A 27,959-nucleotide genomic window follows, 5' to 3' on the forward strand; every position below is an offset into this window, starting at 1 on the left:
CTTCTACAGAAGTCCTGTACAAGATTATCTTTCTGGAAAAAAGTGTTTATCTCCAAACAGTATCTATTAAATGTCTTATCTTCGTAAAAAATGTCCTATCCGCAGAAGACCTACAAATGGCCGTAGACGACATTTTCCCTTAATATAGAAGACAAAAGGTCTAGTCTCTATAAGAACCTGTAAAAGGTCTTCTCTCCGTAGGCGACATGTAAAATTAGAAGACTTGTAAAAAAATTGTCTATATTAAATCCCTGTAAAAAGACTTCTCTCCATATGTCCTGACATGCTGAAGGTCTTGTTGTAGAAGACCTATAATAGATTTTTATTCTACAGAAAAGCAATGAAAAAAGAAAAGTCCCTTTTTTATAGAAGACCTGTTAGCTATACCTCTTTTCAGTAGTTAAAGGTATGTCGTACGAGTTATTTTTTAATTTTTCTAATTATGGCGGATATACATCAATTAATACGGCCAAAACGTGCCTCATCGAAATAACAATTGACCTTACGTCTCTTTGGACCAAATACGTTTCAGGACATATGTAGTCGATCTAAGTGTGCCCGTCTGTGTGGTTGGTGCGCACGATAACTCTCGAAAGTAGTATCGGACTGGTACATCGTAATATTATTGTCGAGTTCAGAGATGGTCAATATCGGTCCACTCGTTCTTGTACCTCCCCCACAAAAGGTCAAATTTTTAAAAGAAAATAATTTACCTCATAGATCGATTATGTTTAAACTTTGCAGGACCCAATATTTAAATCAGTGCTACGTCAGGTGTACCTCCCCCAGAAATGTCAATATTTTGAATACTTTTAACTTTCATAATATGAGAAATCAGATTCTACTCAAATTTCAAATTTCCCAATATTTCAACATCTGGTGTGAAGATGGTAGATATCGAACCACTCCTCAAATTTCACACATACCAATATTTCTATTAACACAAAATCTGGTGTGGAGATGGTAGATATCGATCCACTACTTCTCGTACCTCCCCCACGACAGGTCAAAACTTTAAATAACCATGAAACTCATAAAACGCGATACGATTGTTTTCAATCTCGGCACATCACCATGTTTCTTTTAAAACAAGATCTGGTGTGAAGGTGGTATGTATCGGTCCACTCGTTCTGGTACCTTTCCCACAAAATGTCGAAATTTTAAATACCAAAACGGTCGTAAAATACTAAATAAGCATCCGATTATCTTCAAATTTCACACAATCCAAAATTTTTACTACCGCAAGATTTGTTGTAAAGATGAGTGATATTGGATACCACCCTTTGTGGTATCTTCCCCACAAACGGTCACAGTTTCAATACCTATATTTCATTCTCATAACTTGCAAAATCTAGTGTATCTAAATATTTTTCCCAACCAGAGATCTGATGTGGATATGGAATTTATCGGTCCTTTATTTGCTGGTACCTTCCCCACTATCGCTTACTATTAATGATAAATATGGCACATGTACTTACCTAAAAGTTATTGTATTTATCAGTTACCTTGTGTGCTACATACTTTTAGGCAGCTACAAATCAGACGTTTATAACAAAATAATCTATCTTCCTTCACAATTATTACTGGAAAATTGCTTAAAGAACCGTTTCAAGCGTCAATAACAGTCAAAGTATGAAACAGTTATTGGCTTTGAACACAAAAGATGGTGTCGGCTATAGAAGGAGGGTATGCTTTATTTAGTATTTGTTTTAACAAGTTTTTTTCTTTTTTTGTTTCAAAGAGAGAAAGAAAGGCCAAGCGCTAAATTGTGGCAGGCGAACGAAGATATGCTTCATTTGTTTTATTGACTCGTTTCGCTTCTATTTTGTTTTGTATTGCATTTTCTTGCTCATTTTCATAACGAACTGAAGACTAGGACGACATCGTTCTGGTCGATCGGTTAGAGTTAAGTTCTGTTCACTTGCACATACACTGCGATGAGGTGCGCATGCGCCTTTGCCATACTTTAAATTACCATTGATTGTGTGTTAGGCTGGCATCACACAACCTCTATGTTGTGATGTTGTCAATGAAAACCTGGCTGGCTGGCTGGCTGGCAGTTTGCTGGCTATAAGAGGGGGATCAATCGCCTCTTGGCACTGGAGTACCACAACATAGATGAATGAATTGTTCGGACCTCTCTATGGCAAACAAATGAATAACTTTGTTATGATAACTGAAACTGGAAACTGAGGAAAATTGTTTGAGCTTAGCATTATTTACACAACGCAGGTGCATTTTCCTCAATGCGTTCGTTATGTTCATGAGTGGAACGGCGTGTGTTGGTGTGTGGAAACGCGCTTTTCATAATATCAATTTCATATTCATTGCAGAACATTCAAACGAACTACAATCATCATCGGCTGAAGAAGGCCTAAAACCACATTGGATCATTCGGGGCCAGCAATTGCAAATAGCAAAAGAAGAGAAGAAGAAGGAAGAGGAGAAACAAATGGGTGTTTGACTGGAATGATACCAAGACACGCAGATGAAGAAGCTTCAGATACTTTCTGTGGCAGTTGTTACCATTTTATTGATCAAGTTTTCATTTAATTTAATTTCAACCTCATCTTCAGCTTCTTCTGCCTCCAATAGCATCATAGTCGTCATCGTCTGCTTCCCAGAATGGAGGACCACAGAAACGGCACCACCACCACCACAATGAAGCACACTTCACAATTGGGTTTTAACGTTTTGATTTAAATGCCTTACGCATGAATGCAACACTGAAAGCTGCGATAAACGCTTCTTCTGAGCCCAGCTTGCTTCGCTATCGGTATCTGTGGTCTGATATAGCATTTTCCTTCATCTCTTTTTCCAATAACCACCACCATGGGGCAATTGGCAGTAATGAAACTAGAGAATCAAATCTGTTATTAGCCTGTATTCGATTGGATCGTTACAGTTGAAAATATCTCACCTGGTTTTGTTTGTTGGCAAGTGTTCAGGCAAACGGCTGAATTGCCTGGTAAAGCTTTGGAAGCATCTACCGTGAGTGTGATGGTGGACAACTTGCTCTTAGAGCCCAAACAAAATCCAAGATCACTTTTTTTACCTTGAATGTTGTAGCTGGCAGAAACGTTGAAAACGGTTGGAACCCAAATCCAGAGTAATGAAAAAAAAGCTTTTATATTTCGCTATATTAGAATTCTTTTTATTAGGATGGTACTGGATTTGGACTGTCAGGTTCCAGAGTCGAATTAGAATAGAATTCAATAAGACGCGGAAATTAGACTCCCAATATGGCCATTAGAGAAGGCCGATAAAAAGAAAATATGAAAATGGGAAAAGGAAAAACATAGAATAATTATCTTAACTTCGATAACAGTTCTAATGGATAGTACACTAACAATGGTGCTATTCATATTTAAGATACAGTTTAAGGAAATGAAAATGGTTTACGTTTTGACGTAAACATTCCGCCCCCCATGGCAAGGGGACATGACAATTATATAATCAATTCATTTAGGACTAAATTCATATGACTAAATGACTTAATGCATAACTTATTATATCATAATACAATATGTCTTCAAGCGATTTCAATTGGCATATTAGTATTTAAAAAAAAGGTATCGTAAATTCAGAATAAAAGTGGTGGAAGAGAGTACAATTATTTGTATTAATTTGAAAATGTTCCATATAGCACTAATCCGAAAAGGGTATTTTGAGCTGTAGGAAGTCCATGGCGAATAAAGATGCCGTCGACAATAATTTTGGAATATATGTCAACACCAATGACGATATCAACAGAAGCTGCCTTATAGAATTTGCTATCTGCTAGGACGAAGTTTTTGAAACTGAGTTTTGAAGACTCGGGCAGCGATTGCTTAGGAGTTGTAATTCCAATCCTGTTCCTCATTCGCAATATAGCCTCTATCTTTGTCTTGGAATCGACGCAGGATGTCAAGGTGACGGGGCACATAACTTCATCTTCCAACTCGAGCGTAGACAACCCCAACTTATCTACGAAGCGTTTGGAAATGCAGCTCATGGGGGCCGCGGAATCCAATAAACACCTTGCCAACTGTGTGCTATTTGCTCCGTTGATTTTGACGACTGCAGTAGGAAGAAGAGGGGTGGCATTCTGCCTAAGAAGTGCCGACAAAGAGGTAATACTGGATGTCGATGTTGACCTCGGTATTGAGCCGGTAGTATCTGAAGAGTCCTTGGGGGTGGTGATATCAAGAGGGGTAACCATCTTATTGGTATTTTTGCGGCACAACCTGCAGGCAAATTCCGAATAACGAGAAGACGAAGGACCCTTCATTGTAATATTGTAAATAAAGAACTGAAAAAAAGGAATGAATTAAAAAAAAGAAGAATGGAATTGAATTGAACTAAAATAGAAAATGGAAAAATTATTTGTCTCAGGCTTTGTATGAGGATAAAGTCTAAGACTGGTTATCTGGTAAGATGACCAGCTTTGTAATTGGCCGGGTGATTCTTCCCTTCTGAGTGAGAATATCAGCAACGCGCACTTTCTGATCATTGCCATGATAGACACGAATCACTCTGCCCAAACGCCAACAGGTCGGAGGGAGATTTTCTTCCTGAATAACCACCAGCATATTTTCTTCGACATCGCGTTCTGGACTTTTCCATTTAGTCCTTTTATGAAGTTCCTTCAGATATTCAGTCTTCCATCTGCTACAAAAATGTTGATACATTGATCGGAGTCGTTGCCAGCGATTTTGAATAGAAATGGATGACTGGGAAATTTCTGGTTCTAAGGGAGATAGTATAGGAGAACCGATTAAAAAGTGTCCAGGAGTCAATGCGGTGAAATCTGATGGGCTTTGAGAAGATGGGGATATTGGTCTAGAGTTTAGACACGCCTCAATTTTAGTCAGTAAGGTTTGAAATTCTTCGTATGTGTATTTTGTATTGCCAGCAACTTTGCGGAAATGTTGTTTGAAACTTTTTACGCCGGCTTCCCAGAGTCCACCCATATGAGGAGCTCCGGGAGGTATGAAATGCCATGTCAAATTTTGGTGGGCGTAATTAGACATTAGAGCTTGATTCGAGGTATCGATAAAATCTTTTGCGATCCTCTTGGAAGCTCCGACAAACGTAGTTCCGTTGTCAGAGTGCAAATGGAGTGGGCAGCCACGACGGGAAACAAAACGGTTAAAAGCTGCCAGAAAATTGGATGTGGATAAGTCGGATGTTGCTTCAAGGTGAATTGCCTTTGTGGAAAAACAGACAAACACACACACATATCCTTTGGTAATCCGACAATATCTTCCAGTATAGCTCTTGATATCAAAAGGTCCTGCAAAATCCAAACCGGTATGTGTGAATGGTCGGGATATTTCACATCTTTCTGGAGGCAATGCAGCCATCAACTGCTTTTGGCATCTTTTCTTATATATGACACAGATCTTGCAATTTCGTATAATGGATTTTATAAGATTTTGAACCTTTGGTATCCAGTATTGTGTACGGACCAATCGGAGGACAAGTTGATTGCCCCCGTGTAGACTTATCAAATGGATATATTGGACTAATAGTTTGGAATATTGACAGTTGTATGGAACAATTATAGGATGTCTCTCGTTGTAGGATAACTCTGGACATACTTCAAGTCGACCGCAAATTCGCATTAGACCTTCGGAATCTAAGAAGGGATTCAAACTCAATAGTTTACTAGAAGAAGGAATCGGTCTTTGGATACTCAGCGCCATGTACTCATTTGGGTAAAATAGCCTTTGGTATATGGATATCAGCTTTGAGCGAACATGGATGATTTCTTGAGCTTCTATGACGTTACCATAACGTCTATTATTGGTCTTATATCGTGGATGAGTACCATTTATAAAACGATATACATACGCCATAATCCTTAGAGCTCTTGGGTAGGAAGAAAAATTCGTTAAGTAATCGTGGAAGTTTTCGAAATATGCAAAATGTGTCTTTACCGACTTCTTCTCTAATTCAGTTGGTTGGACATCTTGATTAGAGTAATTTTCCCAAGGAGTGTCAAATTCAGATAACCATGCAGGACCTCTCCACCAAAGATCATTTTGGATTAGATCCTGTGGATAGACACCTCTACTCGCGAGATCGGCGGGGTTGTCCTCTGAACTGACGTGGTGCCATTTTGGTGGATCGACAGTTTGGATGATTTTAGAAATTCGATTTGCCACAAAAGTATTCCAATGACATGGTTGTTTTGCTAACCATGAAATCACAATGGTGGAGTCCGTCCAGCAATGTAATGAGTGACGGTGAACGTCGAATTGAGGCACTAAATTGTCAATTAGCTCAGCAAGGAGAGTAGCTGCACATAATTCCAGTCTAGGAATAGATAGGGACTTAATCGGTGCTACTTTCGTTTTGGAAGCCACTAAGTGGGTGTACACAGTAGTTGGAGAAACAATTCGAATGTATAGTACTGCGGCATAAGCCCTTTCTGATGCATCCGAAAACCCGTGGAATTCAATTTCATGGTCTGGGACAAAGTTAAACCAACGTGGAACACGAATCTCATTGATGGAAGAAAATGAAGACTGAAATGCTTTCCATAAGTCAATTGATTCTGGTGATATCTCTTCATCCCAACCCACTTTATCTAGCCATATTTTTTGCATAATTATCTTGGCTAATACAATGACCGGCGAAATCCAGCCAGCAGGATCAAATAGTTTTGATATTTGGGAAAGAACCTCTCGTTTGGTATAAGTATGGGGAGAAAATGCAATGGAGGAGAAATAAAACTGATCAGAATACGCATTCCAACGAATGCCTAACATTTTAGCTGCACAATGTGCGTTAAAGTCTAAAAAGCCATCATTAAGAAGATCATCGGGTGACAAGTCCGAGAGAATTGTTGTTGAATTGGAGGTCCATTTTCGCATGTTGAATCCTGCGGACTTCAGAGATAGGATTAATTCACGTACGGTTGAAATTGCTGTGTGTATGTCATGTGCCCCTGCAAGGGCATCATCCACATACATGCAATTCTTCAAAACATGACTAGCTAATGGATATGAATCATGGACGTCATTGGCTAGTTGAATCATCGTACGTATCGCAAGATACGGTGCACAGTTAACACCAAAGGTTACAGTTTTCAACTCGTAATCCTTTATTGGTTCAGTTGGATTCTGGCGGAACAGGATTCTCTGAAAGTGGGTGTGAGAAGGAGACACAAGGATTTGACGATACATTTTCTCTATATCACCACTGAAAACATAGCGATAAAAACGCCACTTAAGGATGAGAATAGTCAAGTCGTTCTGTAAGGCTGGACCAGTATACAAAACGTCATTTAGACTTGTACCATTCGATGTTGCGTAAGAAGCATTGAAAACCACACGGACTTTAGTGGTAGAACTATCTGGCTTCACAACAGCATGATGCGGCAAATAGTAGTGATCGGGAAATTCTGAGATTGTAGGAGGTAGAACAGGAATCATATGTCCTAGTTTGACGTACTCTTCAATATTAAGATCATATTCTCTTTTCAATTCTGGATTTTTTAGCAGACGACTTTCATTCCGAATATATTGGGCCATCGCACCTTTTCTCGACTGACCTAAGGTTAGTGAATCGGAATATTCGTCTTTAAACGGAAGCGAAACAGTATACCTTCCATTCCCATCTCTAGTTGTCGTTCTCTGATAAATTTCTTCACATTGTCTATCTGCTTTGGACATTACACGCTGTTGTGGAATATTCTCCACCTCCCAAAATTTCAGAAGACTTTTTTCTAAAGAAATTTCGCAGAAGTACGATACACATGTAGAGAAGGACTTTGGAGCTTTGGTTGGAATGGGGCCAGTGAGGATCCATCCGAATACGGTCTCCTGGGCGAATAAGGATCCGCAAATCGCTCGCTGGCACCCAGATAACATGACAGAAGGAAGTAAATCTGCGCCAATTAGGATATCAATCTTGGAGCTTCGGTAAAAATACGGGTCAGCTAAGTCTAACTTTGGTAGCGAATAGAGAATATCAGACCCTATTGTGCAGGTTGGAAGGTTATTAGAAAGATGAGGCACAATTAAGGCTGAAACATCGATCTCGAAAGCTTTATCCGCATAGGAGCCCAGGATAAAGCGACATTCTTTTTGAACAGCAGCTGAAACCGTGTTATTAAGGCCTGATATGATAGCGGATGTAGGTTTGGAAGGTAACCTGAGGGCATTGGCAAGGTTTTGAGATATAAAGGTACCTTCTGAACCTGAATCTATGAGGGCCCTCGCTATATAACCAACACCTGCATGAATAACTTTTACTACAGCGGTACCAAGCAAAACGCCGTTTGAATTAACCGCGAAACAATTTTGAATAACATCGGTTGAAGAGTTAGTGGACTGTATGGAGGAATTTGGAGAAGCTTGGAATGCAAATGTCCTAGGCGTTTGAAGTGGTGTATTGGAAGCTGAAGGAGAAGTACTAATGGGTATATTTTGTTGCTCAGCATCCTTATGGAGGAGAGTATTATGTCGTTTTTGACATTTGAAGCAAGAATTTTTGCTTTTACAATTTTTGACAGCATGGGAGCTGGAAAAACAATTTAGACAGAGATTGCTGGCCTTTATTTCCGCCAATCTCTGTGCGTAATTAAATGCTAGGAACCGAGGACATTTCCTTATTATGTGGAATTCATTGGAACACAATCGACATTTAGTTTTGTTGACGTTGGTTTGGTATGTCTGATGCCTGTCCTTCTGATTCTTTGTATTTAAAGGTTTGGACTTATCCTCTTTGGACTTGGAATCAGAAGAACTTCTCATTTCAGAGACAGCCTCCAATGTTCTATACCGGTTGGTAAGAAATATATCCAATTCAGACCATTTTGGAATGCTGGTTTTATCCGAGAGTGTTTGTTCCCATAAAGTTAAAGTAGAATCTGGAAGACAGTTGGAACAAATGAACACGAAAATCGGATTCCAGCTTTCAACGTCAACATCATAAAGCTTTAGAGTGGATATACAAGAATTGATATCTCTTTGAAGCTTCTTGATGGATATTGCAGTTTCTGTATGAATATTGACAAGTGAAAATAAATTCTTTAGTTGGCCATTAACCAGCACTCGTTTGTTCTCAAACCTGGAACATAGATTGTTCCACGCTAAGGTGAATCCGGAATTCGTCAAAGGACTTTTCCTAACAATGTCGTGTGCTTCACCTTTGGTCTTCTGACTTAGGTAGAACAATTTTTCTACTGGGCTTAATTTGGAATTGCGTATGCAAATGGCCGTAAACATGTCACGAAAGCTTGGCCAGGATTTGTAGTCTCCATGAAATGTGGATAACTCAATTGGAGGCAAGTTAAAAGCGTTACTGGACCGTAAACTTGGACTAGAAGAGGAAGGAGAGAGAGGTTCCAGAGCTTCATTGAGCTTTGAGATACAACGACAGTAAGTTGAGTAGGATTTCTTATATTTATCCTTCACTGTCGCTACCTCATTGGTTTCTCTATCATCGGACACCTCTTCATCTTCTTCTTCATTTTCCAAATCCGCCAGACATTGCTCATAAGCTTGTTTAAGATGTGACCATGTGGATTTCACCTCTTCAGTGTGGGTTTCCAGCAAACACCGAGTTGTTAGAGGAAACTCATTGGCAATAAGTGCCGCTTCAAATTCTACCAAGCTGTCAGCTAGGCGAATGAATTTGTCGAGTGACATGACTACAAGCAAGAAGTTTGATGGATCAAAGACAATAGAATGAGTGGATAAAAATTATGCAAGACAAGTGGTTATATCGGAGTAGGGCAACTAGGACTGGTGAAAGAAACAACAAACTGAGTTCACCGTGTGTTCCAAATTTGAAAATGATGAAAAAATAGCATAAAATGTCCTGGTAGAAAGTACGGGTACCAATTGAATGCTATTTTAGGAAAACCTAACTTGAAACGAACAGGAGATTGTATTATCATTAATTTCAAATTCCACTGGTGGAATATTTTAGTAATTTTATTGTATTTATTTTATTTTAATTAATTAATTATTTCCTTTGATTTTTATTGAACGTATTTAATTATTATTATTATTTTAATTTAATTAAAAGTATTTTTTTTTTTATTTTAGTTTCAGAAAAATAATATTTTTCTCTAGTAATTTCAATTAATGATTCTCTTGAATTTAAATTTCAATTAAATAATGTACTTGATTCTTACCAATTATAAACTTTTTCCTCAAATATCAATTAATTAATTTTTTTTTTTAATATTGATCAATTTGCTTCTTTAATTTGAACTAATGTGTTGAATTACTCTTAATTAACTCTTGTTTCTTTTTTCTTAACTTCAATTAATTAATTCTCATTAATGACATTTAATTGGTTGAATTTTCAAGTAATAGTGAAAAGCGCGACAAGTATCTATATTTTTTGTTTAATATTTTTTTTTTTTGATTGTAGAAAAGTTATATTTGGTACCACTGTGCGTTGGTATCCAGATATTATTATTTGTATCTAAATGCTTCTAAATGTGCTTCAGAGACATCACAAGCAAAAACACGACTTTGCTAAAGTAGAAAAACAGCTGATCGTTCAAGAGTTCATTGAACTCAATGTAAGTGGAAAGAATTTGGAAGAATTGGAATAAATGGAATAATTTGGAATGATATGCTCCGCTCTGAGCAATCAATCCTCCGTTGGTATGTGTCGGACTCTCAAACAGCGAGAATGACACGTAAAAATAAATAGAGAAAAGAACACAAATGTAACAACTGATTGAGCGGAGAACTCAAACTCTGCAATAGTAGTTACACGGCAATGATACAACAACACGATTGAGTTGTAATCTCACCCACAATTGACTAGCGCATTCTCATTGGACATGCGCACTCAAAGCAGAGAATGTAAACATTGGTTGCAATAGGATGTATGTGGCTGAGGAAGAGAACGATGAGTTGAGCTTTAGTTTCAGCATGCACGAGAGAAGCGCATTCTCAGTGGACATGCGCATTCGAATAATAGAAAAGAAGAGAATGATGCTGGAACTGACTTAAGAGAAGTGTGCAAGCTCTGATCACCACATACATACACAAGAGTAGCATATGCTCATTCGGACCAATGAAGACGAAGAAAGGTAAGCTGAAAATAACTTAAGAGAACATGGCAAGCTTGGATCTCAACATCCATAAATAAGAGCATGTACTCAGTGGACATGCGCGCTGGGAATAAACATGAAGCTGAAAAAGAGAATGGAATGGACAATGCAAGACGAGTGAACAACAATATGGAAGAGATCATGCATGGAGGTTGCTCACTCCCATGTGTATTATGAGTGCCTGGATGATCATTGAGAAAGCACTTCTAATGTATTTTCAGGGTAAACCTGAAATGCATCTGGTACAACAGAGAGATGTTCCCATAAATAAATAGTGAACAGTGAGGCTGTCGCAGATAAATGTTATGACTCTGTTATTAACAGAGTTCTACAGAACACGTTTTTTAATTTAACAGCCTCGGATCTGTTACACTAAGGAGCAAATGTACCACTTATGTTCACACATATTTTAAACGAATTTTGCCCCTTTTTTTATTATTTTTTTTCCAACAAAATGTTTCCTTTTTACCGAAATTTTTAAGAACTTCCCACAGAGATTTTTTTGTAGTCTCACTCAGGGCTATTTTTCAACACACAGGATATCAATATTTTTTTTTGTAAAAAACTTACTCACAATCCTCTTGTTGTATTAAGGCAGTCTCCTCTTAGTAAATCCTCTTAGTCTTCCTCTTAGTAAATCCACAATTCCTAGGTTGTCGATCTTCTCAGCTTAGTTATTTGGGGAATTAGCCAGGAATTTCCAGATATATAATTATTTTGAAGTTTATATTTTGGGGTGAAACACGACACGGCACTTTATATCAAATTGAGTGAATCTTTCGACTTCTTGTTGTGTACTGAAACGACGAAATTATTACAAGAGAAACGTACCTATGGAAATCAAAGGCTTCTGCAGCTGAATTCTCTGGAGAGCAGCTTGTCGATCCGGTTCGACGTGGACCAAAATGTTCAGGCAAACGGCTGAATTGCCTGGTAAAGCTTTGGAAGCATCTACCGTGAGTGTGATGGTGGACAACTTGCTCTTAGAGCCCAAACAAAATCCAAGATCACTTTTTTTACCTTGAATGTTGTAGCTGGCAGAAACGTTGAAAACGGTTGGAACCCAAATCCAGAGTAATGAAAAAAAAGCTTTTATATTTCGCTATATTAGAATTCTTTTTATTAGGATGGTACTGGATTTGGACTGTCAGGTTCCAGAGTCGAATTAGAATAGAATTCAATAAGACGCGGAAATTAGACTCCCAATATGGCCATTAGAGAAGGCCGATAAAAAGAAAATATGAAAATGGGAAAAGGAAAAACATAGAATAATTATCTTAACTTCGATAACAGTTCTAATGGATAGTACACTAACAATGGTGCTATTCATATTTAAGATACAGTTTAAGGAAATGAAAATGGTTTACGTTTTGACGTAAACAGCAAGTTTGTCATTTGATTTTTTTTTCTTTTTTGTCTTTGGGGTTCTCTGGACATTACAACTGTTATATTCGTTGACATAGTCGCTAACATATTGTTAAGATGTTATCTTCTAATTATACCCTGTGGATTCGGGAAACATCTGGTGTGGAGTTATCAAAAAACAATGTTACAATTTGTTTATTCCTATTCTAATTTCGTTAGAAATCTCCGAAATACCGAAACTTGAAGGAACCGTTGTATGGGGACTAAATCGAGGAACGATGTATTCCGTTCTCAATGCCAAATATCCTAGGAACAAAATCAATGCTGTACCAAATCTTTAAGTGCGAGCTCTATTGAGATTCCATAATGGATAAAAATTATAATAACTATATATTTAACCCACCCGCAACTACCATGACCCAATATTAGTACTATTCAGTACCATTTTAGCCCGTATGCCCGTATACCTTACACCACATAGTGATAAGGGTATTATGACTTTGTGCATTTGTTTGTAACATGGAGAAGGAAGCGAGATAGACCCATAGTTAATTTTCAGGTTCTTCATAGAATCACTTCCTGAGTCGATTTATGCATGTCGGTCAGTCCGTCCATGTATTTTTGTGAACAAAATGCAAGTCCCATTTATTATCCAAATGAGATGATTTTCCAAACAACATTTGTTTTGTCCAAGGACGAACCCTTTTAAAATTGGTGATAATCTGATCATATTTAGATATAACTCTCATATATCTTCCGATTTCGGGTTAATTGTTCAGCAAATGGCTAATGTAAGTCTAAATGACCTGAATTTAGCACATCCGACCGAGTTCAGTCTAGAAGCAAATACGTCAAATTTGGTGAAACTCGGTTCAGAAATAGCTGTAGCTCCCATATGTATGTTTCATCCGATTTGGTGTTCAAGTCCGTCACATTCGTAATATGCATTCGACAACAATGATATTTGGTTCCAGATATCTTATAGAGCTCGGAAATACCTTTACCAAATATTATTAGTTCAGATTTGGGTATAGCCCCTATATATATCCTTAATCCGATTTCAGGTTTATTTTGCAAATAATAGCTAATATCAACCCAAATGTACCGTTTTTTGAATCTTTCGACGGATTTCGGTCTGAAAGCAAGTGCTTCAAATTTGGTAAAAATCGGTTCAGATATAGCTACAGCTCCGATAGATAGGTTTCATCCGATTTGAAGTTTTAAGACCCTCACATGCTCGCTCCACATCAATGATATTTGATACCGGGCATCAGATACCGTTCGAAAATTACCAATTAGTGGACCTATAGCGAATATATTTTGCTAGGAATGAACAGACCTACCGGGAATCCTAATTGTCAAGTTTCATCCAATTTGGTTGGAAATTGTGTCAGAAACCTTCAAAATACTTAAAATCGGGAGGTACCGTTAAATGGGGGCTATACTAATTAGTGGACCTGTGGCGAATACTCGTTGCCAGGAGAGAACGGACTTACGAGAACCCAATTGTCAAGTTTTATCTAATTTAGTTCAAAATTGTGGCAGAAACCTTCAAAATACCGAAAATCGGGAGGTAACGTTATATAAGGGCTATACTAATTAGCAGAACTGAATTGGACCTTTTTTACAAGGAGAGAATAGACCTAACGAGTTTCAAGTTTCAACTAATTATGTTGGAAATTGGGGCAGAAACCTTAAAATATCGAAAATCGGGAGGTATCGTTATTAAGTGGGTTATACCAACTAGTGGACCTAAATCGAACATTGTTTGCAAGGAGAAAACACGCCTACCAGCAACCCCAATTTCCACGTTTCAGCTGATTTGATTGGAAATTGTGGCAGAAACCTTCAATATACCGAAAATCGGGAGTACTATTATATGGGGGATATATCTATTGGTGGACCTACTCGAAAATTTTTTGTAAGGAGAGAAAAGATTTAAATAAATCGCAAAATCGAACATCAAGAGGTACTAAATTGCCATATAATTTTATTCTAATCAGGAATATACAGGGTGAGATAAAAAAACTGCAACAAAGTCAAACGCCATAAATTTTACAATTTTTTTAAGTGTTATTGAATGAAAACAAAAAATGTCGAAATTGATGCCACAGTCAATTAATACGAGCGGAGAGCGACCATCGGTTTTATGGCGGCCCACACCATCATCATGGCCGGCGCTTGAGTTCTGATGGCCAACCGAAAGTGCATATTTTCAGCTGACCTCTTTGGCAAGTAAACACAATCATTTTCTTTTTTTACAAACTGCTGGACAACGACTTTCGGCCAAGCGAAGCAACTCTTTAGCTCTTTTGAGTCTATTTTCTTTCTGTAGCGGTGTAAGTTCTTGCACTTTTTGGAATTTCAATGGCTTTATCCCGAGCTCATTTTCCAATATTTGCCGAATGGAATAATGCGATATGTTCAACTCACGAGCCATTTTCGGCCACTGTGACGTGGACTTCGATCAAGTCGCTTCTTTACTTTTCGAACCATTTCTGCCGATGTTGCTGTTTTCTTCCGTCCACTTCCTTGACGTCGGGCTAACGATAGCCAGTTTTGATTTTCCAGCTAAATATAAAGAAATCACACTATCACGCTTAAATTTCATCACGAATAACATTTTTCATCTCTCCCTGCATATACTTTAGGGGTCTCCGACGAATATTTCGAGGTGTTGCAAACGGACTGATAAGTTTAATATACCCTCTATTGTATGGTGAAGGGTATAAAATCGTCATTTACTGTAAAAAGATTTCCTCAGGACAAGAGAAGTAAGTGCATTAGGATCTATGGTTAGGTAAACAATTTTGAGAAAATATATTTTCGTTCGGAAGAACCACTTTTTTACAAAAACCCCTGATCTCGCGAGAACTAATTTTTCCCAAATAATAATTTCTTTCTGAAATGTAATATTCTTAACTACAGAAGTCAATGGTTCTGTAATAAAAATACAATTAGGAAAACGTATGTTTTTTGACACTCCACCTCTACATAGTCATAATATAACTTATCACGTCTTTATCTTTCGCATTATCCCGTATCTGAAATATCAATTTGTAGCTTAATATAATTTATGAACTTGAAATAATTAATTTTGTGCTATTAAAAATTAAATTTACGATTTTAAACTAAAAACCTAATTTTATATCTCGTTTTTTTTTTTTTGTGTTCTCCGAACATCACATAATATATCTTCGCAGCCATGCAGCCAACACTAAAGAGGAGATAAGAAGATTAGTGTAGTGGATAACAGATTAATATCTGAGTTGGAACTGCCAACACAATTTTCAGTTCCTTCTTGCCATTCATGGGAAAGACCCATGAATGTGGCCATTGAGTGGAAAGACAAACGGTATTGAATTGGTGTTATGGTCAAAATCAATGGAGTTATATCTTCGTTCCCCCTTTCCCCTCCTCATCGCCACGATTTTCGTTGTAATTCATTGGTCAGTTTTGGTGGTGGGTATCAATAACAAGTTGTGAACAGCATTAGTTCGGTGTTCGAGATATGAGAACATGGCTATTACACAGATTTGTTGAAATGTATAAACAAAACATAAAGCCATAATTCACCCTCCATTCCCATTCCCACTCCATCCCATTCTCTGCCACCGCCTGTTACTCCCACTTACCGATCATGTGTGTGTGTGTTTGTTTTGATTTTGTGTTCGCTGTGAGGAGCGCTTCAAAGATAGCGCCCATAATAAAAACTGATAAAAAATTGTTTTACATGCAGAGCCACCCAAAACAATACCGACCGGCAACGAAAGAATCCCCAAACGCAAAGGAAATTTATTGGAAACATACTTATTTGCCATGGTATCCCATGGTGTAAGTGGCGCTTAGCATAGAAGTGGACGAAAGAGGGCATGGAGCGAAAGACACACACACGATTTATTTTGTTAACATTCACAAGGCATGTGGCAGGCAAGTGGCAACTGGTTGCACTTTTTAGGCAATGGTGCTTTTGAAAGGGCCTATTGCTAAGAGGAGGGGTGGTTCTTTATCTAGTAGTCACCTGGTTCAGTGAGGGCCATCTTTTTATACCCTCAGCCATATGGCTAGAGAGGGTATATATCATTTGGTACGGCCAAAACGTGCCTAGTCGAAGTAATGGTTTTAGACCGTAGGTCTTTTGGACCAAATCCGTTTTAGAACATGTCCGTCCGCCTGTCTGGCTGGCTAATACGCACGATAACTCTCGACAGGAGTATCCGATTTGGTCCAAACTTGGTACATAGTAATATTTTTGTCAAACTTAGATCGAGTTCGGAGATGGGCAATATCGGTTCCCTCCTACTGGTACCTACCTATCCAGCAAAAGGTCGCAATTTTCAAAATATATATTTTCTGCACAGAAAGAGAAAGGATGGTCCGATTTTGTTCCAACTTTGCAAATCCTAATATCTGCGTCGGTGCTAGGTCAGGTGTGAAAATGGACAATATCGGTCCACTCCATCAAGTACCTCCCCCACATAGAGTCAAAATTTTGAATAATTAATTAAACTCTTATAAAATTTGATGTAAGAGTCCGATAGTTTCAAATTTCACACATCCTAGTATTTTTTTTTTAAACCCAAGATCTGGTATTAAGACGTAATATATATGTCCACTCTTTCTGGTACCTCCCCCACAAAAGTTCGAAATTTGGAATATCCATGAAGCTCCTAAAACGCGAAATTAACATCCTATCCCATTTAGACTTGGCACATCTGAATATTTCTATCAACAAAGGATCTGTTATAAAAACGGTAGAGATCGGACCATTTATTGTGATACCTCCCCCACATAGGGTTCACACTTTTGTTAACACAAGATTTGTTGTAAAGATGCTAAATATCTGCGAACCCCTTCTGGTACCTCACCCACAAAGGGCCAAATTTTCAATACTTTTATCTGTCATAACTTGCGAAATACACTGGTGGCCAAAACTAAAGCAACTGAAATTACAAGGAGAATGAATGTCCTGTAACTTTTTCAAAAATTAAGAAAATGCGAAAGTTTTTCTTGTTTTAAATTAGGTACTTTATTCATTTTTTAAAAACCTAAAACATAAAACCAAAATTCATTTTTATATAAAAAATAATGTTTGGTAAAGTCAATTAACCCGATTTTGGCTTGGACAAAACAAAAGCAACTCTGTTGTACATTCATATAACCGCTGCAATTTCAGTTGTTTTTACGGTGATATTTATCGTTTTTTGCTTCCTTCGACAATTTCGCTTGTCATAAATCCTTTTTGAGAAGCTTTTTACAACAGTATGTGTTTTTCTTTTCGTTTTTTAAGTACTGCCCAAAAAAAATTTAAAAATGGCTAAAAGCAAATACAGTACCCGAATAAAACAGCAAATTATCAGTGACTATCAAAACAACATATCACAGAAAATGATTTCCGAGAAATATTTCATAAATATTTATGTGATTTCATAATTATTTCTGTATACTAAGTCGGTTTTTTGAAACTGAATCAGTAGTAACAGTCTATAACGGATGAAGGCCGTGAAAAACTTCAGCCGGTACTGATTCACAAATTGTGAGAGAAATAAAAAACAACTATTTAAGAGTTCAACTGGATTGGTGAGAGAGCAATCATTGGATATAAGCTCGAGATCAGTGCGTAGACGAGTAGTGGCAGTTGGTCTGCATGCCCGTAAGACATCAAAAAACCATTTATATCTGAAAAAATCAAAAAGGCTTTCGGAAACAATAATATTAAGTGGAATCAATCTCAATGGAAATAACATTATTTCTGGGATGAGTCTACGTTTAATATTAAAGGCTCAGACGTGAAAAATTTTACGGTGAGAAGACCAAAAAATGAAGGTCTCAAGCCGCAGCGTTGCAAAGGTACAGTGAAGCATGAGGGAGGGTCAAAAATGGCGTGGCGCTGTTTTTCTTTCTATGGGCTTGGGTCTATCCATGAAATAAAGATATTTATGAATCGGTTTGTTTACAAAGAAGTGTTAGACATCGCGTTTTTCCCTTTCGCTGAGGAAAATATTCGGCTGATTTGGGTGCTTCAGCATGATAATGATCCCAAACTTGTATCAAAACTTGTCAAATATTGGTTGCGGGAGTCAAAAATGCATGTTTTGTTATAGCCGGCACAATCACCTGACCTAAACTCCTTAGAAAACCTTTGGAGTATCGTAGATAGGAAGATCAAGAGAGATTCGGAAATAATTAAGCACAACATTTTCTAAAGAATTCGGGGTGCCTGGGAAAGCACACCCAAGGATCAAATTGAGCGTGTTATAGATTCAATGTCTCTTAGGTGTGCAGCTGCTATCAAAAATAATGGTTATGCTATCGACTACTAGCCAAACTTTAATTATTTTAAAATAAAAAATCAAAAGTTGCTTTAGTTTTGACCAAGCAAAAATTGGGTCATTTTAGTTTTCCTAATATTATTTTTCGTTCAAAATTATTTTTGTATTTTTATGTTTAGTTTCTTAAAAGTAAATTAAACCCCTCATTTAAAACTGGAAAAATAATTACGATTTGTTTATTTTTGTAAAAGTTACAGGACATTTATTGTCTTTGCGATTTAAGTTGCTTTAGTTTTGGCCACCAGTGTAAGTTAGCGATTCTTTACAAAAGCTCAGACCTCAGTTCTATAGAGTGCAGACCTCAGAGACACTTTTTTTCTATCAGTTCACTGAGGAGCTTTATTTTTCTATAGCAAAAAACATCGCGAAACAGTATATATTTCTATAGGAGAACATCAACCGACCGAGCACATAGAAACAGTTCCTACCTACACACAAAACATGTTTTCTATAGAATATTATTCCTATGGATAATAAGTTCAAAGAAATATTTGTTGAAAAAAATCAGTTATTCAAACCCAAATTTTACCGAAAAAAAAATGCAAAAACAAAAATTAGTTTTTTTCAGATTCTTCTTTTTCTTTTCGTTGCCGGTCAGCACTTGCATTTGTTGGAATTTATTGGCTCTTTTCCGTAATGCAGAAGACAGTTTTATAATCTGTTAAAATGTTTACATCTCAGAGATAAACGAGATGACGAGATCTTTGGTACTGCTGTTTTCGTATATCCGACACTTGTTTTGGAGCTTTACAATTTTGTTTGGTAATTTATTTGACTTCTGTCAGATTTGTGCTATTGCAGCGGCAGGGACGGTGTAAAATTGGATTATTTACAAAAACGTGTCTAGTGTTTGTTGTTCTTTTTAAGTGGCATAAGGCCAGCCAACTAACCGACAAAAAACAAAAACATTCACTTGGCAGGTTAAGGTGTGTGTGTGTGGGTGGTTGATGTGGAGGAGGCTGGCGGTGTTGCAGGAGCTGCAGTAGAAGTTGTTGTTATTTTTGCCGTTCTTTTGTGCCACACTGGCTGCCGTGTAAATATCGTGTGGCGCTTTTGTGTCTGTTGCCGCCGACAAAGGTATATTTTGCTGTTGTTTTTTTTTTTTTTTATTATTGTTGTGGTTTCAATATGCCCCATTAAGTAGCTAGAAGTTACAAATAAAGAAGTCAGCTAATAATAATATAATACGATGGAGAGAACACTCGCACAGACAATTTGTAATAAATTGAAAACACTTGTTGTTCTGAAGTTCGAATGCCATACTTGTTGGTCAGATGTAGAAGAGATCGAATTTCTTATGGACGTTGTAACTCCTCGATATAATCATTTTAGACCCTACAAAATATATTTTGTGGATCTGCATGAAAGTCTATGTCGATTTGGTCATCACCGTCCATCTATGCAAATCAATCTAGCTCCCCAACGATATGCAGTAGGTTGTTAAAATTTTACTCAAATGTCTTTTTGAGTCGTAACTTTGGTATCGTAAATGAACAAGTAAGATCCACGTTTTTAAAAATTAAAATTGTTCCAGTGACAGCTCATTATATTGTTTACAAGCGTACAAAAGCATTTTGATGAGCATTTTTGGTGAGAAAAGTTATTGCCAAAGGTGACCAACTCGAACAAATCTGAACTTATTCTAAAACTTGATGCTATTTCCGATATTTTTGCTTTCATTCAATAAAATAAAAAAAAAAAAATGTAAAAATTATGTCGTTTGAGTTTGTTGCAGTTTTTTTATCTCGCCCTGTATATTGGCAGTTTGTATTTCCAGTGAGCTGGAAGTATTCTTGCATATAGGCCAAAGTTGTGGAATAGAACCCATATAAAGATATGGAGTGAGCGGATAAATTCCATATTACATAAGATCTTTGAATGAGAAAAATATGTTTAAAATGAATCGTTGACTTGTTTCGCTCGTTAAGAGAGATATGACTATTGCGAGTCGTGAACCTTTGTGGAGTAGGACAATATCTATTAATTTCACTTCAAAAGTTGCGCTAGTAAAAATTTGTGAAATTCGAAGAGAATCTGATGCTTATTTCGCCTTATATAGATTTATTCGAAAATTTGACCAGTTGTGAGGAGGGTACCGGAAGGATTGGTCTTACATATGCCATCTTCATACCTGGTCTTGTGTTGATAGAAATATTGAGATGTGACGAGTTTGAAAGGAATCGGATGTTCACATCCCGATTTTACGACCTTCATGGCTGTTAACAATTTTGGGTATTTAAAAAATTGTGGAACAACAAGATCTTGTGTTAATAAACATATTTAAATATATAAAACTTGAAAAGAATTGGATTTTTATTTCATATTTTATAAGAGCTATAATAAATACAAATTCTGAATCTTTGTTATATTATTTCGATGAGGCACGTTTTCGTCGTTTCAAATGATATATATCCTCTGTAGCCATATTTCTGAGGGTATAAAAAATCCGTTATGTTCATATTTTGGTACAGACCTCAAACAATGCTATCTCCAAATATTGTGATGATCTTTCTTTCTGCTTTGAAGTTCCTTGGGAATTCTTAAAAAGTCGTTAAACATTTTTAATTAAAAATCCTTTAGAAAGGATTAAAAATGCATTAAACAAATCCTTTATGTCCTTTAGGTCAATTTTTTCGTATATTCCTAATATACCTCGGATATCTTCTGATATTCGATATGTAAAAGATTTACCTTTTCTCTGATTTCCTCAGAGTACTAAGGATGCATTTTTTCATGGAAGAAGAATTGTTCTCCTTCATTGAATTCAGGTCCGGATTTTTTCTATAAAAAATAGTTTCTCCTCAGTGAGCTTACATTTCTTTCAAAGGAAAAATAATTATTTTCATAAAGTTGAGATAGGATTTTTTTCAATAGACAATATTGTATCTCTTTCGTGAACTGAGGTCGGATTTTTTTCTTTTGCGTCTTCTCAATTCACTGAGGTCGTATTGTTTTTAAATTAAAATGAATTTCCTCGCTGAAGCGAAAGCGGATTTTTTTATAGATAAAAATATTTGGTCTGTCAGATGGGATTTCATTCTGTTATAGGAAATTGTACTGACTCCCAATGTACTGGGAAAGAAATTCCCAGAATGCTAGTGTCCATTTTATTTCTAATAGGAAAAAATCCACCGGTGTACTGTGTCCCATGTTTCCCCTCGTGTACAGGGGACACATTTTTCCCCGTAGAAAAAATACCAATTGTACAAGGGTCCTATTTTTTCAGTAGAAAAATATACCCAGTGTACAGGGGACAAACTTTTTCCAATAGGAAAAAATTCTTTAAGAAACTGAGTTCTGCTAAAAATCAATCAATAATTTACCTTAATAGACAATATGTTTGAGTAAGACATACCTGAAAATGAGAAAAAAAAAACATGGAATTAGTTTAAATTTATATAAGAAATAATTGTATATGTTACTCTATTTTAATCTATTTATTTTATAATGCTACAACTTCCCTTAGCTCCTAGAGCCATCCACATCATTATGGGTGCTTCTATTTCATTCATAGAATTTTCAAAAAAAAAAAACCTACGTATCTCTACAAATTCTGAAAGAAGACCACAATGACCACGAAGTCGTGAACAAATGATATGCTTTTCAAATGATCATAGTCATCTCGTCAGGATAAAAATAGAGGAGAGCACAAATAGAGTGGTGGCCAAATAAAAGTAGTCTGGTGAGTCCAAAGTGTAACAGCAACGGTCAGCTGCTTAGACCAACAAAACTCCTGGGCTAAGACACACTCATTGCTCGAACATATAATAGCACTTACAGCATAGCAACTCTTGGCAAGCTTTGTAACTGTTATGACCACCACATCAACCAACCAACCAAACTAACATTGATAGTTGTAAAAAAGTTTCACCTGCTCATTTTTTGTTTTTAATTTTTAGTGTTTTCGTTTTTTTTTTTTCTGCTAACCATGATTTTCTGGTAGGCCACAATTGCGAAGAAGGCAAACAAAAAATTGTTCGCAGACCAGATGTATAGATCGACACACTCCACCACAAGTCGTATTGTGATTCTATTATTGCACATATTGGCAGCAATAGTCAGTTTGTCTGTCAGTCAGGCAGCCAGGTCAGACCAGGCCAGCAGTTAAGCATATTCTATGATGGGCTGTAAAATAGACTTTGCGGAGACCATGGATGAATGTATTTACCAGCAATTGTTGCACTTGAGAATAGCAGCAACAGCGGCAGTAGCACCACTTGTTATAAAACAGCGATAGCTTTAAGGCAAAACCAAGTAAAACTAGAATAAGCGGTAAGTAATACAATGGTCAATAATGCTGGTGGTATCTATCCCTAGGCAAATCAGAAGTCAAGTAGATGTTATAGTTTACACCAGAAATAAAAATGTTAGTCCAAAAAAGACTATTATTTCTTCAATGTCTCCATGACAAAACGGGAACTATTTATAAACATAAAATATTTGCGTGCCCAAGGCTTTAATACACCCTCCAGAATATTTTCGCGATAATATTCGGCATTTATTCTGATGCTACCGTCGATTAATACGAGCGGAGAGCAACCATTGCGACCCACACCATCGCCATGGCCGGCGCTTGAGTTCTGGTGGCCAACCGAAGGTGCACATTTTCAGCTGACCTCTTTGGCAAGTAAACACGATAATTTTGTTTGTTTACAAACTGCTGGACAACGAATGTTTTTTCATCGAGAAAACCAAAATTGACAGTTCACCACTTTCGGCTAAGAGAAGTAACTCTTTAGCTCTTTTGTGTCTATTTTCTTTCAGTTGCGGTGTAGCTCTTGCACTTTTTGGAATTTCAATGGCTTTACCCCGAGCTTATGTTTCAAAATTATCCGAATGGAATATTGCGATATGTACAACTCATGAGCCATTTTTTGGTCACTACGATTCGGGTTTCGATCTAGTCGCTTCTTTACTTTTCGAACCATTTCTGCTGATGTTACTGTTTCCTTCCGTCTACTTCCTTGACATTTAAATAGTCACTTGTGTTTTCCCAGCCAAATATAAAGAAATCACACTATCACGCTTGAATTCCATCACGAATAACTTTTTTTCTGGAAAATTCTCACCAAAATGCTTTTGTACGCTTCTAAACAATATAATGAGCTTTCACCGGAATAATTTTAACAGCTGTCGAACGAGTGGCTTAGAAATGGCAGCAGTCTGAAGTTGGTTGCAGTTTTTTCATCTCACCTTGTATCATCTTCACAACAGATCTTGTGTTAGCAAAAATGTTTCTATGTGTTTCTTGTGTTGCTAGAAATATTGAAATGTGCCAATTCTGAATAGAATTGGATGTTAATATCGCGTTTTATGAGAAGATACCAGAATGAGTGGACCAATGTATTCCATCTTAATACCAGACCTTGGGTTAATAAAAATATTGTGATCTGTGAAATTTGGAGACAATTGGACTCTTACATCACATTTTAAAAGAGTTATAATTAGTCAAAAATATGACCCTTTGAGGGGGAGGTACTTGATGGAGTGGACCGTTATTGTCCATTTTCGCACCTGACCAAGCACTAATGCAAATATTAGGATTTGAAAGCTGAGAAAAACCGGATCATAGTTACACTTTCTGTGCAGCAAAATATTTTTTTGAAAATTTCGACCTTTTGTGGGGGAGGTACCAAAAGGACTGCACCGATATTACCCATCTCCGAACTTGTTCTAAGTATTTAATCGTATAATTTTACGATTACCTAGTTTGGATCAAATCAGATACTCTCTTCAAGAGTTATAGTGCGCACCAGCCAGACAGACAGACGGATGAATGCCCCTAGATCGACTCCAAATGTCCTGAAATAGATTTAGTCCCAAGAGACATAGGGTCTAAAACCGTTATTGCAATGAGGAACGTTTTGGCCGTATCAAATGATATATACCCTCTGTAGCTATATGACTGAGAGTATAAATAGAATTGATTTTTTATAAAAATCACCTACACCAGAAACTGCTACATCGGGATTTTTCTTAAAAAAACTATTGTCTTTTTTCCCCGAGTGTCTGTCACATATCGGAAAATGTGCATCACAGCTTCTGCCATTATGTATATATGTACGTATATATGATCCGTTTGCCTCGCCATACACCATGGAAAGTATTAGCAATTTATAAAATGGTAAGTAGTACTTTACAGGCTTTGAGAGCAGGCCATCCCGCCATTTCGCAGCTAACATTATTGGCGCTGTTTTACAATGAATTTTTATTTTTGCTCCTGTTTTTTTCCGAATGCGAGTAAAATAAATGCAACACAACAGCAACATCGACCGGGCATTGCATTTCTTTTATTACTTAATGAAATGGTTGTTGGTTGTAGTCACAGTGGCGGTGGTAGTGGCGAAAGATGCTGTTACTTCAGATGACTTCGATCCCTCCTTCTCCTCCACCATCAAACTATCACTTACTTATGCATACGGTTAGCTGGATAGATAGAGCAATAGTCATTAAATTGGTAGCAGTTGCTATTTGGCGTTATTTTACATTTGTGTGTGTGTGTGTGTGTTTCGAGTGCAGATATAAAACTAATAATAATTATAATAGTAAACCAAATAAAACAATAACAACAACAGCAGCAGCAATAGCAACAGTAATAATAACAACTTCAAAGATTTTTAATAGTCATCTACACGAACTTTGATTTAGAGAGAAAGATTTGATACAATTGAAGTAAAAAATTGAAATAGAAACGAGTTGTGGTGATTAGTTGTAGGATCTGAAGACAACAAAAAAAAAACAAATAACATTTTCGAATTGAAAGAGAAAGAGGGATTTCTCTCTCGCTGTTATCTTGTGAGTGATTAATGGTTTTGAATATAAACTGGGTAGTTTAATGGAGTGTTTATAATTATCAAATTGTTAATATGGATAAACTACTGTTTTATTTATGAATAGGGTTTTTTGAGAAAACCTGATTTTTTGAAAAATCTATTAGAATTACACTCGTGAATTGAAAAGATAACTCCAACACATTATCTTGGTTATTGTATGTATATATATATATATATATATATATATATATATATATATATATATATATATATATATATATATATTTTTTTTTTCTTTCTTTGAAGACCACCAGACGTAAAATTTCGATTTTTAAAATATTTTCAGGTGCCATCAGATACATAGTAAACTTCAACAAGTAAAAAAAGCTGTACGTTCGGCCGGGCCGCCATTTGCAACGAATTTGGCAATTTTCAAAAAAAAATAAAATCCGTTAAAAATTCTGTTAAAATCTTCAAAATACCGAATGTAGCCGTTATATTAACTTTTGTCATAAGCCATTACAATATTCAAAATTGAAACTTGAAAAAAATCGGTGAATAATGCCACTAAAGTCATTAAAATACCGAATTTCGGGAGTTACGAAGACGTGGACCTGCACAGACAATTTTCTGTCATAAGCTGTATTATATATATAATTTCGATTTTTAAAATATTTTCAGGTGCCATCAGATACATAGTAAACTTCAACAAGTAAAAAAAGCTGTACGTTCGGCCGGGCCGCCATTTGCAACGAATTTGGCAATTTTCAAAAAAAATAAAATCCGTTAAAAATTCTGTTAAAATCTTCAAAATACCGAATGTAGCCGTTATATTAACTTTTGTCATAAGCCATTACAATATTCAAAATTGAAACTTGAAAAAAATCGGTGAATAATGCCACTAAAGTCATTAAAATACCGAATTTCGGGAGTTACGAAGACGTGGACCTGCACAGACAATTTTCTGTCATAAGCTGTATTATCCATAACGAACTCCAAATTTGCAACATTTCCGGTGAATAATGCCACTAAAGTCATTAAAATACCGAGTTTCGGGAGTTACCGTTACACGAGGTTACCGTTACACGAAGACGTGGACCTGCACAGATAATTTTCAGTCATAGGCTGCAGTATCCATAACGAACTTCAAATACCAAATTTGGAACATTTCCGGTGAATAATGTCGCTTTAATCACTAAAATACCAAAATAGGGAGGTACCATTATATGGGGGCTATACCAAAACGTGGACCTACATGACCCATTTACCCAATACCAAAAGTTCTGCAGACATAATATACATTTGAGTAAAATTTGATCAACCTCCTTCATTTCTTGCGGAAGCTAGAGTGACTTCCACAGACGGACGGACATCCCTAAGTCGACATAGAATTGTATGCTGATCAAGAATATATATAATTATATATATATTCTTGATCAGCATAAAATTCTTTGTCGATTTAGCGATCTCCCTCCATCTGTGGAAATCACTCTAGCTTCTGAACAAAATAAACTAAGTTGATAAAATTTTACTTGGATGTGTTTTGGGTCTGCAGGACTTTTGGTTTTTAAATGGGCTACATAAGCCCATGTTTTGGTATAGCCTCCATGTAAGGACAGATTTAAGGCTTTTTGCTCCTTGCGTAAAAATGTCTATATAGGTCTAACTGGCCATATTGGTATTGTCCACATAATATTTTCACCGGAAATGTTTTAAATTCGGAATTTGAAGTTCCTAATGGGTATTACATCCACGTCTTCATATAACCTTCATATAACGGTACATCCCTATATTCGGTATTTAAATGATTTTATCGACATTATTCTCCGGAATTTTTTCAAGTTTCGTATTTGAATATCGTAATGACCTGTGATAAAAATTTCGCATACAGGTCCATGTCTTCCTATAGCACCCAATATAACGTTAACTCCCTATATTCGGAATTTCTATGATTTTAGCAGTATTTTTCAACGCCCAATTTGTTCAGTGTGACATTATTTATTCATTAAAAAATACACATAAAGAACGATCCTACATCCTACCACCAACAGGGACCCCAATACAAAATTTAAAAATTCTAGCTTCATCCGTTCACCCTAAGTTAAGGTGTTCCAGATTTAGCTCCACTTAGTACAGTTCGCACACTTAGTACACATTCTCCAATCTAAATTCTCAGACCAAATTTCAAGTTTTTTTTTTCAAATCATACCATTTTAAAAGTTTAGATCTTTTTGTAATCTTCAATAAATTTAGTACCAATTTAGGGCTTTTCGTAATCTTCAAGTTTGAATTTCCAAAAACCCTTTGGTGTATCTACCCTGCTCTTCATCCGTTTGTAGAACTCACGGTATTCAATCTTTTGTAAATTTTTTTGTACTTTTCGTATCCTTTAAAAAAAACCCAGCCTTATCATGCGCCTAC

General features: G+C 36.6%; 2 protein-coding genes and 1 long non-coding RNA gene across 3 annotated transcripts in view; all 3 read right to left on the minus strand.

Annotated features, from left to right (window-relative positions):
• Nucleotides 1-27,959, minus strand: part of LOC101897626 (ETS-like protein pointed) — a 305,487-nt gene that overhangs the window by 199,375 nt on the left and 78,153 nt on the right. The gene's annotated exons all lie outside the window — the stretch shown is intronic.
• On the minus strand, nt 2,795-12,518 carry LOC131804307 (uncharacterized). The gene is made up of 3 exons (XR_009343072.1): nt 12,089-12,518; nt 11,639-11,865; nt 2,795-4,291 (listed from the first exon to the last, which is right to left on the minus strand). It is a non-coding gene; the product is annotated as an uncharacterized LOC131804307 (long non-coding RNA).
• LOC131804306 (uncharacterized) lies at nt 4,285-7,838 on the minus strand. The gene is made up of 2 exons (XM_059126978.1): nt 5,922-7,838; nt 4,285-5,853 (listed from the first exon to the last, which is right to left on the minus strand). Exons 1-2 carry the CDS (start codon nt 7,659-7,661, stop codon nt 5,794-5,796), a joined length of 1,800 nt encoding a protein of 599 aa, XP_058982961.1. The 5' UTR covers nt 7,662-7,838; the 3' UTR covers nt 4,285-5,793.

The sequence above is a fragment of the Musca domestica genome, unplaced genomic scaffold (genome assembly GCF_030504385.1).
Source record: "Musca domestica strain aabys unplaced genomic scaffold, Musca_domestica.polishedcontigs.V.1.1 42, whole genome shotgun sequence".
NCBI classification, from domain to species: Eukaryota; Metazoa; Arthropoda; class Insecta; order Diptera; family Muscidae; genus Musca; species Musca domestica.